The 21,342-nt window shown below is 41.8% G+C and overlaps 1 protein-coding gene across 2 annotated transcripts in view; it reads right to left on the reverse strand.

The window, feature by feature from the left end:
* FRMPD4 (FERM and PDZ domain containing 4) overlaps positions 1 to 16,538 on the reverse strand; it is a 198,023-nt gene extending 181,485 nt beyond the window's left edge. For both annotated transcript variants that reach the window (XM_081858658.1, XM_081858661.1), the window contains exon 1: positions 16,204 to 16,538. In XM_081858658.1, the coding sequence (XP_081714784.1) occupies positions 16,204 to 16,244 (41 nt within the window). In that variant the 5' untranslated portion in view covers positions 16,245 to 16,538. The remainder of the gene's footprint in view (positions 1 to 16,203) is intronic.
* Positions 16,539 to 21,342: the final 4,804 nt, after the last annotated feature.

Consider the following 21,342-nt stretch of genomic DNA (forward strand, 5'->3'; position numbering starts at 1 on the left):
TCCTAAATACGTCTGGGTTTTCTCCCATCCAGAGAAATATCCCTCTGGAGCAGATCTGGGCATGGTGCAGGTGCACATGGGGAGACGAGAGTACATTGTGCAAGCAGAGGTTGCTCCTCTCACACTTTAGTTGGATACCGCCCAGAGCACCAATGAAGTGGATTATTTTACCAACAGAGATTATTGGTGAGGGACTTTGAGTCCAAATAATACTACTGCTGCTATTTCTCTCCCCCCGCCCCCCAACTCAATAGTCTGTTTTTATACTCTACAACTTAGGCCTTTTAAATAAACCACAATCAACCACAACCATAAATCAACTTAAAATCAAACATAATATTAGAAAAAGCTGCTCCCTATTCAAGTGATCTTAAATATAGAATTAAAGTGTTGCTGAGTGCTAACAGAAATGAATGCCAGACCTGAAAGCGGCAAACTTGACTGGCTTCTTTTTTGGACTCTGCCCCATCACCTACTGCTGACAGATGGGTAACAAACCAGTAATATTCCCAAGCTCCACTGGCTATGCCAATTTTATTGTTATAAATGCTGATAAATGTTTTCTTTATCAGCAGCTAAATAAAAGCAAAAAAAACAAACAAACAACAACCTTAAGTAATTCTTGATAACATTTTTTCTATCAGAAATTAAAAGCAATTCTCTGCTCTGTTTCAAATACGTCTTAAATAAGCATAGAAAACAGATTTTTTATCTGAACTGACTCAAACATCCAAAAGCTTGAGGGTAGAAGTTGTTCGCCTTTTTTACTTTTCAATTAGGGTGATATGCTTCACTAGAGGTCTATTTTCAGAAAGCAATGTTTTCCGGTACTATAGTCTTCTCAAGTCCTTTTCGTAAAAACTGTCAAATATTTTGACAGCTATGTTCTTTCGAGTGCTGTTCGATTTGGAATCAGATGCATTTTGTTTGGCCTTGTCCTGCAGTAAATGTGAACATTTATTATCTTTTCCAATCTACTAGAAAAGCTATTTCTGCAGGTTTTAGACGCCCATAGCAGTGAAAAGAGAGAACAATTCCTATATTGCTCTGTGAAATTTTAGAAAGGCCTAGGCTAGAATGTGCAGGTGCTACCAGGTAAAAAACTGTACGAGAAGGAAACCTGTCTTGCTGTTAAAATGCATCCTATTGAAAGAAGCTTCCAACATAAGAAAATACATAAGGATCACAGTGAATTTTATTACAGCAAGAACGACTGCATTACATCGACCTTCCTTTAAAGAAAAGTACTCAAAAAGGTTCTATCATATTTTAAAAGATACAAAACTGAATCTATGATTAAACAGGCCCCAAATATATAGAATATTCCATTGGAAATCTGGGGAACTTATGGGAAAGGACACACACATTTTCTTTAAGCATAGTTGGGAAAATAAGCAGTATGAATAGAAGTTATCCAGGCATATCCTGGAAGTGTAAAAAAGAAAGGGGAATTATGATATATGGTAGGAGCCGTAGTTTGGTTTAAAAAGGGGGGAGGGAGACAGAAAAGATCAAATGCATAATAATTTCTATAGCATGTTTTTGTTTGAGTGAGTTTGAAACTGCACCTGCCTAGCACTGCCAATTAATGACTGATTTGATTTTGATTTATTATATTTCTATTCCGCTTTTTATTCAAATGAATCCCAAAGCAGCTGGCAAATACAGCATAAATCACATAGAGTAATTATCAAATTATCAATGAGAGAATTATAATCTAGGTAAAGGTGAAGGACCCCTGAACGGTTAAGTCCAGTCAAAGGCAACTATGGGGTGCAGCGCTCATCTCGCTTCAGGTTGAGGGAGCCGGCGTTCATTCAAAGACAGCTTTCCGGGTCATGTGGCCAGCAGAACTAAACCACTTCCGGCGCACAGAGGACTACGACGAGTGTCAGAGCGCACAGAAATGCCAGATTCCAAGAGCTTGATATACAGCAAGGATCAAACTCAACCATGATGATGCTAAGTTCCATATCTTTTGTTCCCAGTGACTTTGACCAATGCAAATAGGAAAGAGAGGTCTTGACTCCTTCCCCTTAAGCCATTTCCCCACTCAAAATCATCCCCTTTGATTGCTTTTGACTGTGGGGAACAAAAAGCAGCTAGGGAGGCATGATTTTGGGGAAAACCAACGCGACCCAGAAATGGGTAAGGATACCACTGCCCAGTACCACTTTCCACATTTTTTTGCCTTAACTCCACTTTACTGGGGACAAATTACACATGACTAAGTATCACATGCAATCTAGCCCTGAAAAGTCATGCCAATATGACTCTACAAATTATCTTTTACAAGGAGAATTCATTTTGCTAACAGAACTCATTGCCATGAAGGCTCTATTGCAAATGGGATTTTTCTTCCAGATACTCTTTCAAACAAAACAAAAAGAATATATCCAAGTGACACCAACAAATTAGTTATAATATGTTGCTGATAATGAATGTCTACCTTCCCTTCCCTCCCCCACCCCACCCCAAAAGACAACCTCTTATACCATATTGTGTTTGGGACACATGTTTTGAGGGGTGGATGATTAATACTAGTCTACTAAGCAAATTCCAGCATTCATTAATATGACAAACACCACGAACTAACAAGCTATCCTGATTACACAGTGTGGCTGAAATGAAGATTTGGCAGAATAAAGCTGATTGAGTGGGCTGAGGAGGGGAAAAAACTAATGAAGGACAAAGAAAGTAGGGCACTATGAAAGAAAATCAAGCAGTTAAGTGTACTAGAAAAAGTGAAATAGCAAAGAGAGGAAAGCAACTTGTTCCACATGACTGCTTTTGCACACAATAAAATGTGAAGATCTCGCTGATTTATTCTGCAAGATTAGAGCATCTTCCTTCAAAGGTAGTACTTTTGCACCACATTCTGCAACTACATATAACACAGAATTTTATATTGCAGAAAGGGCACTTTACCCCACTTCACACACCAACTAGTATTGTGTCCATCATATGAAATGTAATTGCTTGAGGGACGGGTAGCTACTGGATATTGCCAACAAATGAATGAAAATAAATGAATCAATCCCCACTTCCCTGGCCTGTGCCTTTTTCTGAAGTTGTATTATTGGCAGCACAAACCTATAAATATCTACTCAGAATTCAACCCCATTCAGTTCAAAGGTACTCACTCTCAGGCAAATGTACCGGTATATAGGACTGAATATACAATGTTTCTTTTAACACATTAAAAACAGAGCATCCCTATGCACTATCATCACATAGAACAAGGCAGATAGCACCAGTATTCAAAGATATCAGAAGCAAAAGAAATTAATTGACACTAGAGGAAACAATGTGACTTGGGAACTGCATTTTTAGCTGTCATTTGGGTTGGGATGTTGAGCAACTGGAATTCAAGTTACAAATAAGAGACCCTGCCAGAATATCCAGACACCATATTTATCATTTATTGTAATGCAGGTTAGCACAACATTCGACCCATAATACCCAAATGGGGGCTTTTCTAGGATTTCAAAATGGGTGTGTATTAAGAATACATGGCTGGCAAGATGCAATTGGCTTGGTGCAATACGAGGACAGGCCTGCTATAATGAGACTAATAGGTCATGAATTTAAACATAAAAACATTAGTAGCAGCATAAATGGAAGAAATAGATTTTCCATAAAATGAAAAATATGTTCATTCATACAACTACACAGATGACTGCAGAGAATGCAGTCGAATTCTCACTGTTAACATTATCTTCCATGTCATCAGATGTACATAATCATGACATGCATAATCATAATAATGACCTGTAACAGTGAACAAACTGATAGCATTTTTAAAAAGCACATTATATTATGGTTTAAGGAAAGCCTTGGAAAGCCCAACCAGGCCATGATGTTTATAGAAAATATATTTCTATAATTTAATGGAATTTAATATATAATTCTATATACTAATGGAAAAATAAAAAGATGCTGATGAAACAAAGTGAGATTTAAAGCTACTCTATCATGAAGGTTTTAACTTCCTCAAATAGGATGAAATTTCACAAAGTTGTTTCCTCAAATCACCTGTGATAAAATCCACATTATACAAATATAATGCTTACTTCTGAAAAAGTACCATTACACAAAATCTGTATTTCTTTGGGATTACATTCAATTAGACACAAGAGGCATGTTTAACACAACATTTGTATGCAGTATCAAAGGTGCATTCATTACCAGAGGTCTGCAAGAGAAAACAGTTGAAATGAGAAGCAGGAAACAGAGGAGGAAGGCAGAGATGAGGTACCTGTGACTCTCCAGATGTTGTTGGACAATAACATCCTTAGCCCAGGCTGTTTGAGGCTGACAGGAGTTGGAATTCAACCATAGCCCCTGAAGGTCCATAGGTTCCCCTTCCCTGAACTAGGGACATAAAGTATTTGTTATATATTTCAACATATATAAATCCACACAAGAACCAAAGTGAAGTAGAAGCAGTAGTTAATCTTGACACTAAAAAATAGCATGCTGAAAGTTTATTTCAAATTATTGGCCACGCATATATTTTCCTTTCATAGCCAGGCCACCCGGCTTGCTTTATCAGTATAGAACTAAGTAACAAAGGTGAATTGAGCAGCTAAGCTTCCACACCCAATCCAACATACATTGTGTTCTACTAAGACACTCATCTCCTGCATCCTACTTCCAGAGAAAAAGATAATGTCCATGCTGAGGTATAACACTAAACCATGGTTTCACAGTGACTTTCCCCCCAGTTCATCATAACCACAGTTTGCTGATTTAGACAACACAACAAGACGCTGTTGAGTAAACATGGAAGCTTTTGGAACCCTCCTGATAACCAGGCGAGAGGAGAAGAGAGGTGGTTAGAATGTGCAAGCCTAATATTAGCTTAGCCTCATACACATCTCACTAAACAATGTGATGCACGGGTACATCTACTTTGTTAAAATATATTTGAATAATTTTTAGAATCTACAGAAGGCCAGGATGACACTTCCAGTGATCATGAGATTCCTAAAAAATGCTATGCTCCTAAGATCTCCCCTATCCTTTTCTACCCCTATCCAATTTTAGCAAAATCCCACCACAGAATTATGCCTTAGAAGTTAAGCTTATGCCATCACACAATCAACTCCAGGCATGACTATGACCACCATTTTTAGCTAGCACATCTACAGTTCTCTGCAAAAAGTAATTTGATCAGTGATAAAATGGAACAGCACTAGGGCAAAACAAACAAAAGCCTGATCTCTCTCTCTCTCTCCCTCCCTCCCTCTCTCTCTCTCTCTCTCTCTCTCTCTCTCTCTCTCTCTCTCACACACACACACACACACACACATATATGGGCAGCTGCTGATTGGTTCATCCATTTGACTAGATAATGCTGAACATGAGGAATTCATCTTAAAAACCATAGACTATATTTTTAGTACTTATAGCATTAATGTTCTTTGTAATGGTTACAGATAGGTAGCCGTGTTGGTCTGCCATAGTCAAAACAAAACAAATTCCTTCCAGTAGCACCTTAAAGACCAACTAAGTCAGTTCTTGGTATGAGCTTTCGTGTGCATGCACACTTCTTCACTGTTGTTCTTTGTAATGATCTGCATGAAATATCGTAGTAAGTACTTTACTGTATACTATATGAAGCTAAGATGGTTAAGGCAATCCTAAAAATCAATCCCTTGCTAGATTTTTGCATCAGCACCCTTATGCACTGGATTGCAAATCTTTCTAAGCTCCCTTTCTCCTAGGGTTTAAAAACCATAGTAGAGTGTGACAGTAGAAAAAAAACAAGGTACATGAATGGAAGCTGCACACAAAGCTGTAACAGAACTTACTCCCACTGAGTTGAAGCATATTTACCAGGGTTTGTAAACTTACATAGAATTTGCTAGTGAAATATCTAAATGTACACACACACACTATACTAGAACAATTTGCTACAGATGAAAAAGAGAAAAGAAGCAGTGCCTCAGAAAAGTCCTTGCCATAAGTAACATTCTTGGATTTCTTCACCTTTTATAAAGCCTTCCAAACCTTGCAAGTCACACATAGCACTTGGGTTAAAATTATTTGTAAAAGTCTCAAAAAGTGCCATAAGACCACAATAGTTTGGCTGCAGGACCTCCTAATCCTCTTTTAGCTGTCCAGCAGCCCTCGTGACAGTTATACTATCCTTAGCAATAGCTCCTTAATGGAAAGATCAGTACACACTTTCCACACCCCAGCAATGACAGAGAGGTTGGGGTGCAAGGAAGTTCACATATCACTGTGAAATAATTTAAAAATTACAGTAACAATAACAATTCCAGTCTAGCAACCATATAGATTCTAGGAGTCACACATTCACTGAAACAAAAGATCAGTGGGGCAAACCACCTATGGAAGAGGCAGAATATCCTTTGACAATAATCCCCCCCCCCCCCGAAAACAATTGTTCAAGGATCCATCCAAGATACTTTAGGTGTCTCTCACAAAAAGCGGAAGCGTCCCACAGAATGTTTAACAACTCTTCACATTTCCTTCAGAAACCCTACATTAAAGGGTTGTGCACATTTTAAGGTAAGATGTGCAATGAGTAATTCTTAAATAATTTGTGAGTGAGTGAGATTTTTTGTATAACTTTATTAATCAAAGTTTGGCACAAGCTATGGAACAAAGGTGAAAGAAAATGTTTTTAACAAGCACTGATGAAAAATGATGCGAAATTCAAAGTCAAACCAGAAATAACTTTTCCCAGTTATTGGTGACTCATACCTTCTTAAGCCCTACTTTGGCTCGTTCATAAAAATTCCAATTAAAGTTTCATATGGCATATCTGGAACTGAATTTTTTATCTACAGTTTCCTTGAAAAATGGACTTAATATATTAAAAAAAAGTCTCTGGAGTCTCATTTGGAGTCTCCAAATAATTTCTACCAAGACTAAAAGGAATAATTCCTTGAAGATATGGGGAATTTAGTGAGCTTCTTACCCCTACCCCACATGTATTCTATCAAGCAGTCCTACTTTCTAACAGCTTCCTTCTTCATAACTGCTTCACCTTTTTACCTGACTTTACCAGAACAATGTACCCATTTCCCCCCTCTTTCAAGCTTTTGAAGTCCGCTAATTGCAGTAAAACCTAGAAGAAACTGGTTGTATCTAGCAGATGTGCTGCTAAAAGAAAACAGCATTTGCACCCTGAAACTTTACTTATAATGCCTTTATCATAAAGCAATTCCTCACCTGAGAGATGTTCTTCCTTTGCTCATAATCATTATTTGGCCCTGTTGTGGAAGCTCCAAAATTTTCTAGTAGCAATTTCCTTTGCAGACAACAGCATAATAATCCCCCCAGCTCCTTCAGAAAGAGAAACTCATTAATCCCTAGTACTTAACAAGAAAATCTCCTGTTTAAAGAGCATCCTATTCGCCCCTGCCCCATCCCAGGTCTTAAATCATTAGATAATGAAGAAATATTTAGGGTGTGTTGATGCCACTGGGACTAGTACAGCAGCTAACAGTAGATGGAGCCAGAGCCAATGACAGGTGGAGTCAAATAATTCTGGTTTTGTCTCCATTCCCCCTCCCTGCTATGTTCTACAAGGGCAACACTGAGATGAGGAAGTTAACAGCTAAGGTTTGGCTGTAAGTAAAAAGGCAGGAAGGTGTGGGTGGCTAAGGGCAAACCAACATTGGTGGGGCACTCCCTCATTCACTCTAATGGATCAGCCTATACTACGGATGGTAATACCAGATTCTTCTCTATAGCATGCTCAATACATTTGTGCTTCCAACAGTTTTTAAAGATGAAAACAACTATTCCTGTCAACACACTACCCAAAATCCCCACCAACTCAACAGAGAACACAATAGACTTGTTCTGAATAAGGTGTCCCAAAAAACTCTGTCCAAGTGGAGAAATTCATGAGAATGGGACTCATGCGCATTAGCAGGTAAGCAGAAAAAGTAGGGAGGGCACAATTTTGAAGATTAGCTGCATATTATGGAAGTGTTGGATGCTTATTTCTCGCGGGCTATACCTCCTATAATCTATATGAGAGTAACAGAAACCTCATAATCTACATGAAGTGGTAGCATAAGTAAAATGTTTTCAGCCCTCCAAACAAATAAGCAATGAACAACATTCTGTTGTACTGCACAGGAAGCATAATCTAATGCATATTTACTGGGAAGCAACTAGAGATGGGAAGGCCAATTTTTCTGGGGGTTTTCCAGGCCTTCCCAACTCTAGAAGCAACTGAGCTTGGGGCGAGAGGTTACTCTCCAACAACTGTATTTAGGATTGCATTCATAAAGCAGGAAAGGCACCCCAAGACCTCAAAGAATGAATTTATATGAGGATCTTACACTGACAACCGTATACGGTTCGGATGTCTGGTATGCAAACAGTGCATTAACACTTGAGGTTTGGGGACATGGTTTTCAGACCTACAGGCATACATCAAATGGAATGACTGTTTGACTGACTGTTTTATATTGCATGAGTAAACTTTTTGTATTAGTATTATGAACCCAGTTGATAACGCGGTCAATACAGCAGGGGTGGACCTTGGTAATATAGCGCCCTGTGCAAGACCAATATTTGACACACATACACACCTCACCCATCCCAAAGCTGCCTTCCCAGAGTCAGGTAAGGGAGGCGCCAGGCTTTGGAAAGGAGGAGTGAGGCTCTGGCAGGGTCATAGTGCCCTCACACCTCCTTTCCAGAACTGCGTAAGTGCTAACTAGGCTTTGAGAAGAAGCAAGGCAGTGCCCATTGGCCCCTGTAGCCTGTGCTGGGGAACCGGTTGTGCTGCCCTAAATCTGCCTCTGCTTCCAGTTCAAAGTGTCTGGCAAGGGTTGTATTGATTTCCAAAGCTATGCTATTGAATAAATGCAATCTGTGATGGTTACAGCCATACTGCTTGCAATCTTGACCCAGCTCTGTAGAGAAGGTGAATTTGGTTCTATTTTGCATTCAGCTGTTCTGCTGAACTCAATAGTAAAATTTCTTCTGTCTAGTTGTCTTTTCCTTAAAATTAATTACACACTGTAACCCAAGCAGTAAAATTGTTCCAGAAGAACATAACTGCCCCAAGGCCAAAAGTATACAGTATGGCTTCTCTCATCCTTCTAAGTTTCTGCCTTAGGGTTGTTGCCTTCTTCCTCTGTGGATTATGAAAATTAACATCTACTTTCAATATACATTATATTTTACACTTTTTAAGAAATGTTGCATCTTCTGGCACTTGAGGAAACTCAGCATGTTTACAAATAGGCCTAACACTTCAATTAAAGATATGTTAGTAGATTTATAATATGAGGGTTAGTTTATGAATTGATTAATTAAGTTAAATATTTTTTAAAGTTATATATTACACATTTCAACTACATTAATTCAAGGTGGCATACAGCATAGACGAGAAACAAATACAAATATATACAAATTGCACAATAAAATCAAAGTTTTATGTATGGGTGAGCAGATAAAAAGTGGGGAAATGAAAGATTCTACTGAACGTGTTTGATCCTAATCAGCTTGTTCATGCTCTGCTATTAATCCAATCCAAAATCTTCAACATCTATCATTTAAATATAAAATTTTGAGGAACAATAATGCTATTGTTTTTAGAACTTATCCAACTATCAAGCTGCAATCCTAAAACCCATTGAATTCAGCAAAACGTTCTTCTGAGTAGGCCTGGTTAGGACTGTGTTATTTATAATTATTGTGTTGTTACTTTTATTTATTCACATTTATCTCAGCTATCTTCTAAACTAGGAAAAGACTGAAGTTGAGTTCCAGAAAACACTAAAGCATTTGTAAAAGTTTATTGAAGGATTGGTCAGCATATTTTATGATGTTTCCATTGCAGTATATACTCTTAAGCACACTCAGGGGAATTTCAGTTCAGCTCAGGGGGACTTCTGAAAAAGCTTGCACCGTATAGGTTCTAACTGAAAGTGATTTCCCTTCCCAATTCTTCTTAGCAGTGGAGATCCTCTGCTTAGATATTAGCCAGTTGGTGCTTTTGTGCATGGTCATGTGCTTATCTTGCATACATTTGATTGGTGTAGAGAGATGCCAAGAGCTGTACATACTGCATTTCATGGTGTTCCACTCCCATATTACATTGTTTTCCTCTACAATCGTGCAACATTAGACACATACACAACAGAGAACGAGCTCCCATGCATCATTTTGTGGCCCTATTCCACAGCCGCTCATGCCACCATAAATTGGATAAGGTGCTGTGGAGCATGTTACTCCAAGGAAACTGCAGACAAGAGAAGGAAGGCTCTTTAAGCAATGATATCCCTCAACTGTACATAAACATATCTAAAGAGTAGCCCTACTTGTTTGAAGAGTCCCTTTCTTCTACCTTTTCATATTTGATCTTGTGCATTAATTCACTTTATACATAGTAATGCACTGTCAGTTTAGAGAATAAAGAGCGGATCTTTACATGTATCCACTCTGGCTTTTTTTTACTTTCATCACTTAGATGCTAAATTGTGATATACACAGTAATCCCTATTTCAGAAAATTGTTGAGAATGCAATAGAACATCAATTCTTTCCAGCAGACCTGAGAATATCTACAATCCATTTATAATTTCAGGCTCAGGCTTAAAATACAATTGGCTGGCATACCATAATAACTGAAAATGACACTAAATAAGAAAAACCTACCTTCAAAGTGTCTCCATGTTACAGGCAATGAAAAGCACCCTTAGCACTAAAATCGTCTTGGTCAATTTAACAGTGCTAAGTGCAGAACAAATTGATCCTAAATAGAACCAAGCTCTTTCCTGGCATATGCCTACACTGAATAAAATCCAGCAAATCCCATGCAACCCTTTCCCCTCTTTATCAAACATTCCATAATGGCCAGGCTAGATTTAAACGCTATCATATAATGCTTGAACCAAATGGCACACAAAGTTGGCAGTAAAATCCCAGTTAGTTCAAAGTCACTGGTCAAATATGTCCCCTTCTAGCATTGCAGAAGACCTATTCTCAACTTCTGAGTGACAGAAGTATGTGGAAATGAAAGAAGGCTAAACAACATAGCCCTTTGGGGCTAAATTTGCTTATAAACTTATTTATGTCATGTTTTCAAGCACCACTCACACAAAATGGCTTCCATATAAGAAAAACACAAAACATACCAGAGAATTTTAGGTGGCAACACAAAAAAGAAAACACAGAGCAGTTCAAAATAAAGCATCTGTAGATATTCTAGCAGCTGAAAAATTAAACATTCAAAAAAAGTTCTTTTATGTGTGCTCATAAAATAAAAGTCTAAGTCAGGAAAAAGCAGCCCAAAAGAAATAATTTTCCAAAGCTCACTTAAAGATTTGCACAGCTGAAGATCTGCAGAGTTCTACACTTCCATGGAAAGGGAGTTCTGTAATCTTGGAGTCACTACAAAAACGGTCTTGTTTTTCATTTTTTAGCTTCACAAAAAGTTTTGGCACCACAACTTTAACAAATACAATTAAAGGCTTTATCTTCACTATCCTTTAAATACAACATAAGGTATATGGTACACCAACAAAACACAACTTAGAATGTTATGCTACATGTGCAAAGCTTCAATGTTGAGCATTCTAGAGCACTTCTTCAGTTTAACAAGTAATGTGTGTGTAGTTTATTTAGCAACTGGAGACAGAAATGCTTCAAGATAAATCCAGCATAAACAGCAACTACTCAGAAGCAAGTCCCATTGCATTCTTTGGGGCTAACTCCCACGTAAATAACTCAGCATAGGATTGTAGATTTAAACTACAATCCTACATGCAATTTCCTGGAAGTAGGTTCAACAGAACTCAATGGAGCTTACCTCTGAATAAACAAACCACGTGATAGGACTTTAACAGTGCAATCTATGTAACAAAATATATCTTTCATCAAAACTCCCTAGCTTGTATCTATAGAGAGAAGTTGCATTGGTGCTGCTACAGCAGCTTATAAACAACCGTTCCACCTGGGAAAACTAATAAACTGGAAAAGTTGTTTCTTCTTTTTTTGAGTCACTACTGTGTCATTAATTAAGTATTAATTATGTGTGGGCAGGCAATCAACTACCAATTTCAATTGTATTCACAAAGCTTAATTATGTCCAGAATATTGACATGTCTGAATGAAGGCTTTCAAAACAACTGAATGAGGGAAGGGGGTCACCCCAAACCACTTCTGCTTCCAGAGACATGAAGGGGGCATCTGACCCAGGCTTCGTTCCCTGTGTCAAGTCATTAACACCATCAGCAGTTTTCCTTTCTCTAAAGACACATTTTATTTTATTTTTAATAGAAACAATTTTATAAATCCAAACACAAGCAAATTGGCCACTGAAATTAGCATTATGTTCCCTCAAAAGATGATATGTGGTTAATTCCATTATGCAGAAAAATAAAATGTGATCAGTTGTGAAGTTTTTCCTGGGCCATGGGGGGGGGGAGCATTTACAGTACTTAAAACATGTTCTCATACATGCACAGTTTGTTTGTTTGTTTGTTTGTTTGTTTGTTTGTTTGTTTACTTATTTACTTAATCAATCAATCTCCATAGCTCAGTAGCAGAGCACATGCTTTGTATGCAGAAAGTCCTATGTTTGATCTCTGGCGTCACCAGTAAGAATTGGGAAAGTCTCTGGTCTAAAATCCTTGACTGTTGCTGTTATTCTAGACTAGATGGATCAACAATTTGACTTGGCATAAGGCAACATGTGCAATGTGACACAAAGTCAACTGTATTCATCACAACTTGCTACAGAAAAAAATCTTCCTGTTTTATGGTCCTAAAATGATAGAAAACTATCCATGAAATGATAGAAGACGGCAAGATCTCAGATCAACTATCCTAAAAAAAATAAGGGTCTACTGCTTAAGTTCCACAGAAGCTTGGGAGTAAGCTTCATTAAAAACAATGCATTTGAGTTCAAGTAATTTGAATTAGCCTGCCTGTAAGGAACAATCTTGTACTCCACACCACCAGACAACACTTAACAAAGCTAAAATTTTAGGCAAAAAAGAGACCACTTTTAGTTAGACCTATATTGATATTTGTAGATGAACACAACCAGTTCACATACGGAAGTTTTTATCCTAATTCACAGGTGCTCCTTGCATATGAAGAAGACTTTCCACGGTAATTGATAAATTGATTTATTTATTATTTATTAAATTTATATACTGCCCTATACCCGCAGGTCTCAGGGCAGTTTACAGAATAAAATCACAATATAAAACCACAAAATCCATAATCAAAATACAAACAACAATCCAATAACCCCTCCCTGCAAAAAACCCCCCACATTTTAAAAGGGCATAGGATGTCAACTGATAGACCTTCTAATGCCATGACTATAACAGTTATCACTTGAAGTGATCCTGTGTCTTAAAGAACAATTCATCAGATTTTTTATTATTAAATGTGTTTCATGCACAGAAAATTAGAAATAGGCCTTACTGGTTAGCACAATCTTGCATCTGTTTTCTCCCATCTAAATATGTATAGGATAAGTGCATTGTGAGGGATCAGTCTCACATCTGAATCCATGTACAAGCCTGAGAACAAACTAGAATTCTAATTGTACGCGCACTTATGTGAGCATACGTCCCACCGATTTAAATTAAATTTATGTCAAAGTAAGTATGCTTAGAATTTTGACGTTCACACAACAAGGAATAACTAGCAAAATGCCTCCCAAATGATGGAAGTGTGTGTTCATGGAAACATGGCCATAAAAAGACTACTTCTGATCTGACAGGCAAGTGTCACCCTCAGTTCATACTTCCTGAGGACTTTGCCCCACATTTCCCCACGACTTCCCCTGTCTCAAGTCCTCCTCCCATAGAACTTTTGCTTCCATCATTCTTATTTGCCCCTCCCCCACCATCTCATCTGCTCTCTTTCAGTCAGGTCTCTGCTGTCCCCCACCTCTTCATCGTTCCTTTGCTCCCCTCTACTTCCAAGTTCTCTCGTCCTTTTCTGGATTTTCATCCAATTTTTAGTCAGTTGATCCCCATTATTCAAATTCAGATGATTGCACTATTAACCACCACCATCAAATTTGATGATCATAAAATATTATACATCTTGAACAAGGAATACCAGATGTATTTTAGGAGTCAATTTATACATCTAAATTTCCCCCTGATGTATTTCTATCTGTAGATTTTTAGAGTATGCAAGTCTTAGGACGGGATCAGGCATTCCATTATACACATGATAAACGTTATAATTATCATTTATGACTGTGAAATAATAAAATGGATATAACCCACTATCATAAGGTTGCACATCATAGGTCAGGTTCTTTCATAACGTTAAGCAACTTTTGCAAATATCACATGAGAGGTATAGCTTCAAACCTGATTATTACCTCACCCTCTGAAGGCCATTTATAATATACCAAAGTAGCTTCTGAGATGGGTTAGGTCAACCACACAGCTAAAAACCTTAGCAATTGACACAGGAAGATGTAATAGGGATATTTTGGGTAGAAATAATTTGAAAATACGGGGGGGGCGGTTATAAAGACAATGGATTTTTTTGTTGCTTTTACTGGAGAGGCAGCTTGGCTTAATATGGTTTCACACCTGTGGCATTTTCCAACTTTAGTACACACTGTACTATAAAGCAAACATTTGTCAATTTGGCAGGTGCACAACCTATAAGACCCTGATATAACGTATCTGCTTTTTACAGTGGTACCTCGAGTTACAAACGCCTCAGGTTACAAACTCCGCTAACCTGGAAGAGTTACCTCAAGTTGAGAACTTTGCCCCAGGATAAGAACGGAAATTGTGTGCCGGTGGCGCAGCGGCAGCAAGAGGCCCTATTAGCGAAAGCACGCCTCTAGTTAAGAACAGTTTCAGGTTAAGAATGGACCTCCGGAACGAATTAAGTTCGTAACTAGAGGTACCACTGTACTTCTGCAACAAGAGTTTTCTTCTTTGACTACATCTCATTCCAGTCAGAACCTCAGAAATGGATAAAGACCAGTGGTAAATATGACATGTTAACCAGCATATATGAACATAGTAGCAACTCGGAGTGTGTTGCAATCTAAAGTAAACTCCTTAGTAAGATTATCCTTATCAAAAACCATGAAAGTGGTGGACCACTTTCACACCACAACCTTGAGAATGTCTGTGGTTTCCATAATACCTTTTTCCCAAGAAAGCCTAGTCCTGTTTTTTAACCACAAGGAAATGGCTTTCAATGGTCTCAGCTTCCTTGTGCATGCATATCTCTGTGTAGCCTTAGGCCTAACTTTTCTCTAAAGAGCTTTCCTTTCTACAGCAATAGATCAACAATCAGCTACTATTGGGAGAAGAGAAGAGATATCTACGCATAGGGAGGTGGAATGTATCAGACACATAAATTCATCCTCTGGAAAGATGCATTTTCCACCTGCTGTGCTAAGTAAGGACACAATTAACTCCTCATCACTGATCAGCTGGTACCAATGCAAGGCAGAACTGAAAGGCATGAGCATTGGTACACATCTTCTCTTTTAAAAAAACACACAACTCTTAGTGCGCAACATTTCTAATTTACTAATGCCAGCTTGATAACCAAGGAGCATCACCATAGTTCAGTAACCAAGTTGGGGGTAGCTAGTTAACCAAGACCAGGTTGCAAGTTAATTCACAAGATTTCTAAAAACTATATAATGCTTTCCGTAAAATTGTGGATCCTCTTTCCTTCTCATCCAAGCAGGTCTTCAGGGCATCTCAATTAAGGCTGGGGAGGGGCTTTCTCCACCTAGGGTCACCCAACCAGCTTTTGGAGTGCTGGTGCGGGAATCGCCCACGAACTAAAGAGGACCTACACCTGGAGCTCAGCCAAAGAGTTCTGACACCACTGTCCAAACCCCCCGATCCCACGTTCCCCTGTCGAGGAGCATCGTCAACATGATGATCCATGCAGCGCACATAGGGAGCCTCTGGCTGCATGACAGGAGCCCAGAGCAGCTGCCTCGGGCGGGAGGAGGGAGGGGGCGCCCTCCGCCAGCAAACGCAGGACCTCCGCTGGAGCGGCGAGGAAGTTGGAGGGGCTTCGCGGACTCACCTCTCACGCCCTTCCGTTTCTCCAGCGCCAAACGCCCAGCATCGCCCCAAATGGACCAGAGAGACCAAGAGAGGAGGAGGAGGAGGCAGCAGCAGCAGCTGAAAGAATTCGAGACAACCTAAGAAAGACCCAGTGAAGAGAGGGAAGGACCTACCCGGAGAGCTTGGCAATCTTGACAAAGCTAAACACATCCATCCATGCAGCCGCCGGAGCTCTGCCTCGCTTCGTGCCCCGCTCGCCCGCTCACTCACTCCAGCAGCAGCTCCATGCCAGGAAGGAGGGGAGGCATGGCTCTTCTCTTCCAGCACCAGCAGCAATCCTTGCCTCGGGAGAAGGAGCTGGCGACGAAGGCGGTGGCTGCTGCTGCTGCTACCCCCCTCCGGCCGCGAGCTGAGCGTGCAGCATCTCCCAGCGGCGGCACCATCGATAGCAATGAAACTGCTGCTGCTGCTGCCGCCGCCGCCGCCGCCTGGGCTGCTTGCTTGCTTGCTTGCTTGCTTGCTTGCTTGCTTCCCCGCGCACGCGCGCACGCGTCAGCCCGGCCAGCTCTGGGGCTAAGCCGGCGAGGCGTCAGGCCGGCTAGGCGAAGGGAGGAAGCGCCTCCGCGTCTGCGCAGAGGCCCGCTCGGCGCAGCAACCAAGCCGGCAGCCTCCTTGCTGTGGCGCGAGCGAGCAGCCTCCTCTCAGGGGGCGGGAAAAAAAGGCGCCTCGCGCGGCCCGGAGCCTCAGCCAACAGCTGGGGAAGCAGCAGCTGTTGCTAATCCCGTGCACCTGCCGACGGGGCCCACCAGCTGCCTCGCGCCCGCCACTGTCTTCCCTCAGGCGCGCAGGGCTTCTGCTCCATGGCGGGGGGCGGAGGCGGCAGGATTCTCCCTGTCATAGCCGCCCGCGAGGCCATCTTGGAGGGGCTGCTCAGTGGTGACACTTCGTGTAGGCACACGGTGTTTCTCATTTGTTGCTGCAAGACACTCGCACCGTGGCAAACAAGTCCCCGGGAGAGTTGCAAGCGAGCCCCTTCTCAAAATGGAGCTGTGCTTGGAGATGCAAGGTTGAGAGTCAATGGGCGCCATACAAGCCAACTCCTAGGGGCCAAGCGGAGCAGGGGGGAAGCTTCCCCTCCTAAATAAATAAAAATCAATAAAAATACTTAACTGACATGCCCCCTAACAAAAATCGTGTCTATGCCCATGTGCCCCCCATAAAAAATATTTGAGGGTGCTTGGTGCCCCCAAAGTTAATGGGCATTGCCATGCAAATGGTGTGCTTGCACTGCGTCTTGTAATCGATTACAGTGGTACCTCGGGTTACATACGCTTCAGGTTACATACAGTTCAGGTTACAGACTCCACTAACCCAGAAATAGTGCTTCAGGTTAAGAACTTTGCTTCAGGATGAGAACAGAAATCGTGCTCCGGTTGCACGGCTGCAGCAGGAGGCCCCATAGGCTAAAGTGGTGCTTCAGGTTAAGAACAGTTTCAGGTTAAGAACGGACCTCCAGAACAAATTAAGTACTTAACCCGAGGTACCACTGTATGTAGTGCGGGGCTTACCTGCTCCCCCAATATTTTATTCACGTTGCCACATTTATTTTTAAGCACCCTGAGTGTTTCACAGCCCCTCTTTCATTTTGAAGGAAAAGCAGATCAGCAGCTCTTGCTGGTTGGGAAAGAGGATAGAAGCAGTAAAAAAAACCCAATCCCTTCTTCAAAGGGAAAGCAGTGTGAGGTGGAAAGAGCCCCAGTCAGGAATCCCCTTAGAAACCATTCCTGCTGGGTGCCACCTTGGGGAACAGCTGCAGCTATGGATGGCCTCAGGTGGAGTCTCTGGCATCTCCAGCTAAGTTTGGGAGAGATACCCACCTGGAATCTGGATTAGCCCCTGCCAGTCAGTGCTGACGTGCCTGAGTTAGATGGATCTAGCATTTGAGTTGGTTTAAGGCTGCTTCCTTTATCCCTCTTCCTCTGAGCTCTGCCACTTCCAGGGAAGCCTGCTGGTCCCACCTCCACAGTCTTGTTCACGCTCTCTCTTGGCACTGCAGCAGGAGGGATTGGGGCCATGGTGCTACCTATTAGAGAAACTGTAAGCAGCCACTTGTGCCTCCTCACTGGCTCATTCTCCTGCTGTTGGGCCTGTGGTATAGACTGGTTGGCACAATGGTTGGGATTCTGTCCAAGGAGCCCAACCCTTCCCACCATGCTTCCCACAAGTGAAGACAAGCAGAGGGCTGGGCAAACGATGGTCGCTACTACTGCCCTTGATAATTGCCCACCTGCCCTCTTCCCCACGGAAAGCTCCCTCTGCTCACATGTCCTCTGCCTTATGGGATTGAAGCAAGAAGGGCTGAGTCCAGCAGATGCCATCCAGAGGGAGCCTGTTGGCAAAATAAGGCAGGCCCCCCTCTCTCGCTGGGTGGTGAGGATGGCAGGATTGGGGTTTTGGACCCAGTTCCAACCACTGCACACACACCCCACCCCAAGGGAGAGTACGGGTAAGAAGGAAGAGGCTGTTCCTTCCATAACTAACATTCTGGGCCAGGGATGGGGGAACTGGCTGTGGCCCTTGAAATGTTGTTGGGCTCCATCTTTCATCAGACCCCAGCCAGCCTGGGATTATGAGAATTGTAGTACAACAACATCTGGATGGCCCAAACCTCCCCTCCCCTTTCTCTGTGCTGCACCAGAGGGAGGGAGCTGCTCATAATGGACCCAGTTCTCCCTGCTGTAGTGCCCAGAGAGGATGAGAACGAGAGGAAAGGGAAGCAGCCACATAATAATAATAATAATAATAATAATAATAATAATATTGTACCCCACCCATCTGACTGGATTGCCCCAGCCACTCTGGGCAGCTTGCAACATACATAAAACATAATAAATATTACACATTAAAAAGCCACTATCTTTTTCTTTCTTGCATACTTCCCTGACACCAAGTGGAACAGAATGGATGAGGAAGTGCAGCTGGGGAGATGAGCACCTGGTGTCTTCCTGACGGGGGACGTGGGTGGGTGCCTGTCCTTTCAGCCTCTTGCCTTATTCATGGCAAAGGAAAGGCTGAGAGATTGCTATATTTTTGCTTCCCGTTTGATCTCCTCTCCTCACCAGCAACAGCTGCTGATTGGCTCCCCGCACCCTCCACTTCCAAAATGTTGTGAGCTTGTCTCCTGAGAAATTGAAAGGCGTGATCTAGAAGATGAGGCTGTGTGCAGTCTGACTGTGGGAAGTGCTGTTGTTCATCTATTTGGGAAAGGGGGGAGGGGGGAGGCTTGATTGTCCCTCCTCGTACACATATACGCACAAATGTAGAAGCGCTGTCTTGCTTGTTTTTAAAAGCCAAGGTTGATTTTAAAAAATAATGTGTGTGCTTTCTGCTGTGTGTGTATGTGTGAGAGTCACACACCACCAACGGCCTGCATCTTCCCAATACAGCCCTCAAGCTAAAAAAGCAAGGTTAGTGACCCCTGTTTTAATTGCTGTGTGGTAAGGTAAGGAAATGTTTGTTAGGTGCAGATTATTCTGTCTCTGTGGCACTGTGTATGGGGAAATCCACCTATGCTATACCGTCAGACTACTGATCCACCTCTAATGGTAAAGGGACCCCTGACCATTAGGTCCAGTCGTGGCTGACTCTGGGGTTGCGGCACTCATCTCGCTTTACTGGCCGAGGGAGCCGATGTACAGCTTCCAGGTCATGTGGCCAGCATGCCTATGCCGCTTCTGGCGAACCAGAGCAGTGCACAGAAACACCGTTTACCTTCCCGCCGGAGCGGTACCTATTTATCTACTTGCATTTTGACGTGCTTTCGAACTGCTAGGTTGGCAGGAGCTCACCCCGTCGCGGGGATTCGAACCACCGACCTTCTGATCGGCAAGTTCTAGGCTCTGTGGTTTAACCCACAGCGCCACCCGATCCACCTCTAGGTTAGTATAAAATCTGCCAACTGTTAGTAGCTGTGTAAAGCTCTGTAAAGCAGCCTTCTCCAGTGGCGTTTTCTTTGGAGATGCCAGGGTCAGGGACAGAATAGAGGTACTTCCATTTGCAAAGTGTGGGCTGTACGTTAACTAACGTATCATCCTCCACTAATGTCTTCTCAATGCCTGCTATAGATGTAACGTTCTGTGTGTTGTATAATAGGCTAGTTTCTACACACACACACACACACCTCTATTGTCCATCAAGGCAACCAAGAGGCATTATCAGAGTTGAAGGATACATTCCGGCCAAGCAAAAACACCCAGAGTGCAAATCAAGGGCAAGTGAGGGGGTATGTGGCTTGGAGAGAGTTCTGCGATCCAGAGTCCTGAATGGCCATTTTTGGTCCCTGGGCCTGAGGTTTCCCACCCCTGGCCTATAAACTGAAGCCAGAATATTCATACTGGAACTTTCTCACACAACCTAAATCAGTCCAGGATGTGGAGTTCTACAATAAAACAAAACTAGGATCCTCCCACACCACCTACATATAGCCTGAAGAGAACAAGGAAGCAAGTAGATGGAAAATCATGAAATACCTGCGGACGGGAGTTGTGGAAGGGAGCACCATCCATCATTGGGATATTGTTGACAGAATCTACCCTTCACCCTCTAATATTTTTGGAGTGGTTTCTGTAGGGATCCATAGGTGGGAGGGCATTTTCTGCTTCAGGCACACCAATAAGAGCAGGATTTATTCATTGTTTCCTGTTGTAATTTCTGCTTGACAAGAAGACTTGCAGCCGGTCTGTGCCTGAGCTTCCTGATCTTGCTCAAAACCCATGCTGTGGAGATACATGCTTGTGTACAGTCCTTTCCCCAAAAAAAGTTCATGTGAACATTTTTTAAAAAAATCTTCACAGGTTTATCCGTCTCCTCAGCCAGCTTTCTACCACATGTCAGCCATATCTGCTACCATTCCGCTCAATGCCACCCTTCCTTATCTTGGAACACCCCGTTTTTCTTCAAATGAGCATGTTTACAACTCATGCATGCTAAATACGGATGAAATCAGTTTAGAGTTGGGTACATTTCTTCATAGTAGATAAACTATGCAGTCTAAAATGGTCTAAAATAGTCTTTTCAGACTGCAGGAGCAAATCTTGCCCTAAGTCGTCTTTTATGCTCATCTATATGGGATGCATCTCCTTCACCAAAGCTGTGGGACCTGGTAAGATCTAACCACTGCATCCTTGAAAGATCCAGCAGATCCTTATTTGTGTTCAGAATGGTACCGGGTAAAAGAGGAACGTTTTGTACAAACACACAAGGAACTGTTGGTTTCGTGCTATTCTATTCTTTAAAGCAACAAAGAAGAATAA

This window comes from Podarcis erhardii (assembly GCF_964252035.2).
Source record: "Podarcis erhardii genome assembly, chromosome: 4".
Taxonomy (NCBI): Eukaryota; Metazoa; Chordata; class Lepidosauria; order Squamata; family Lacertidae; genus Podarcis; species Podarcis erhardii.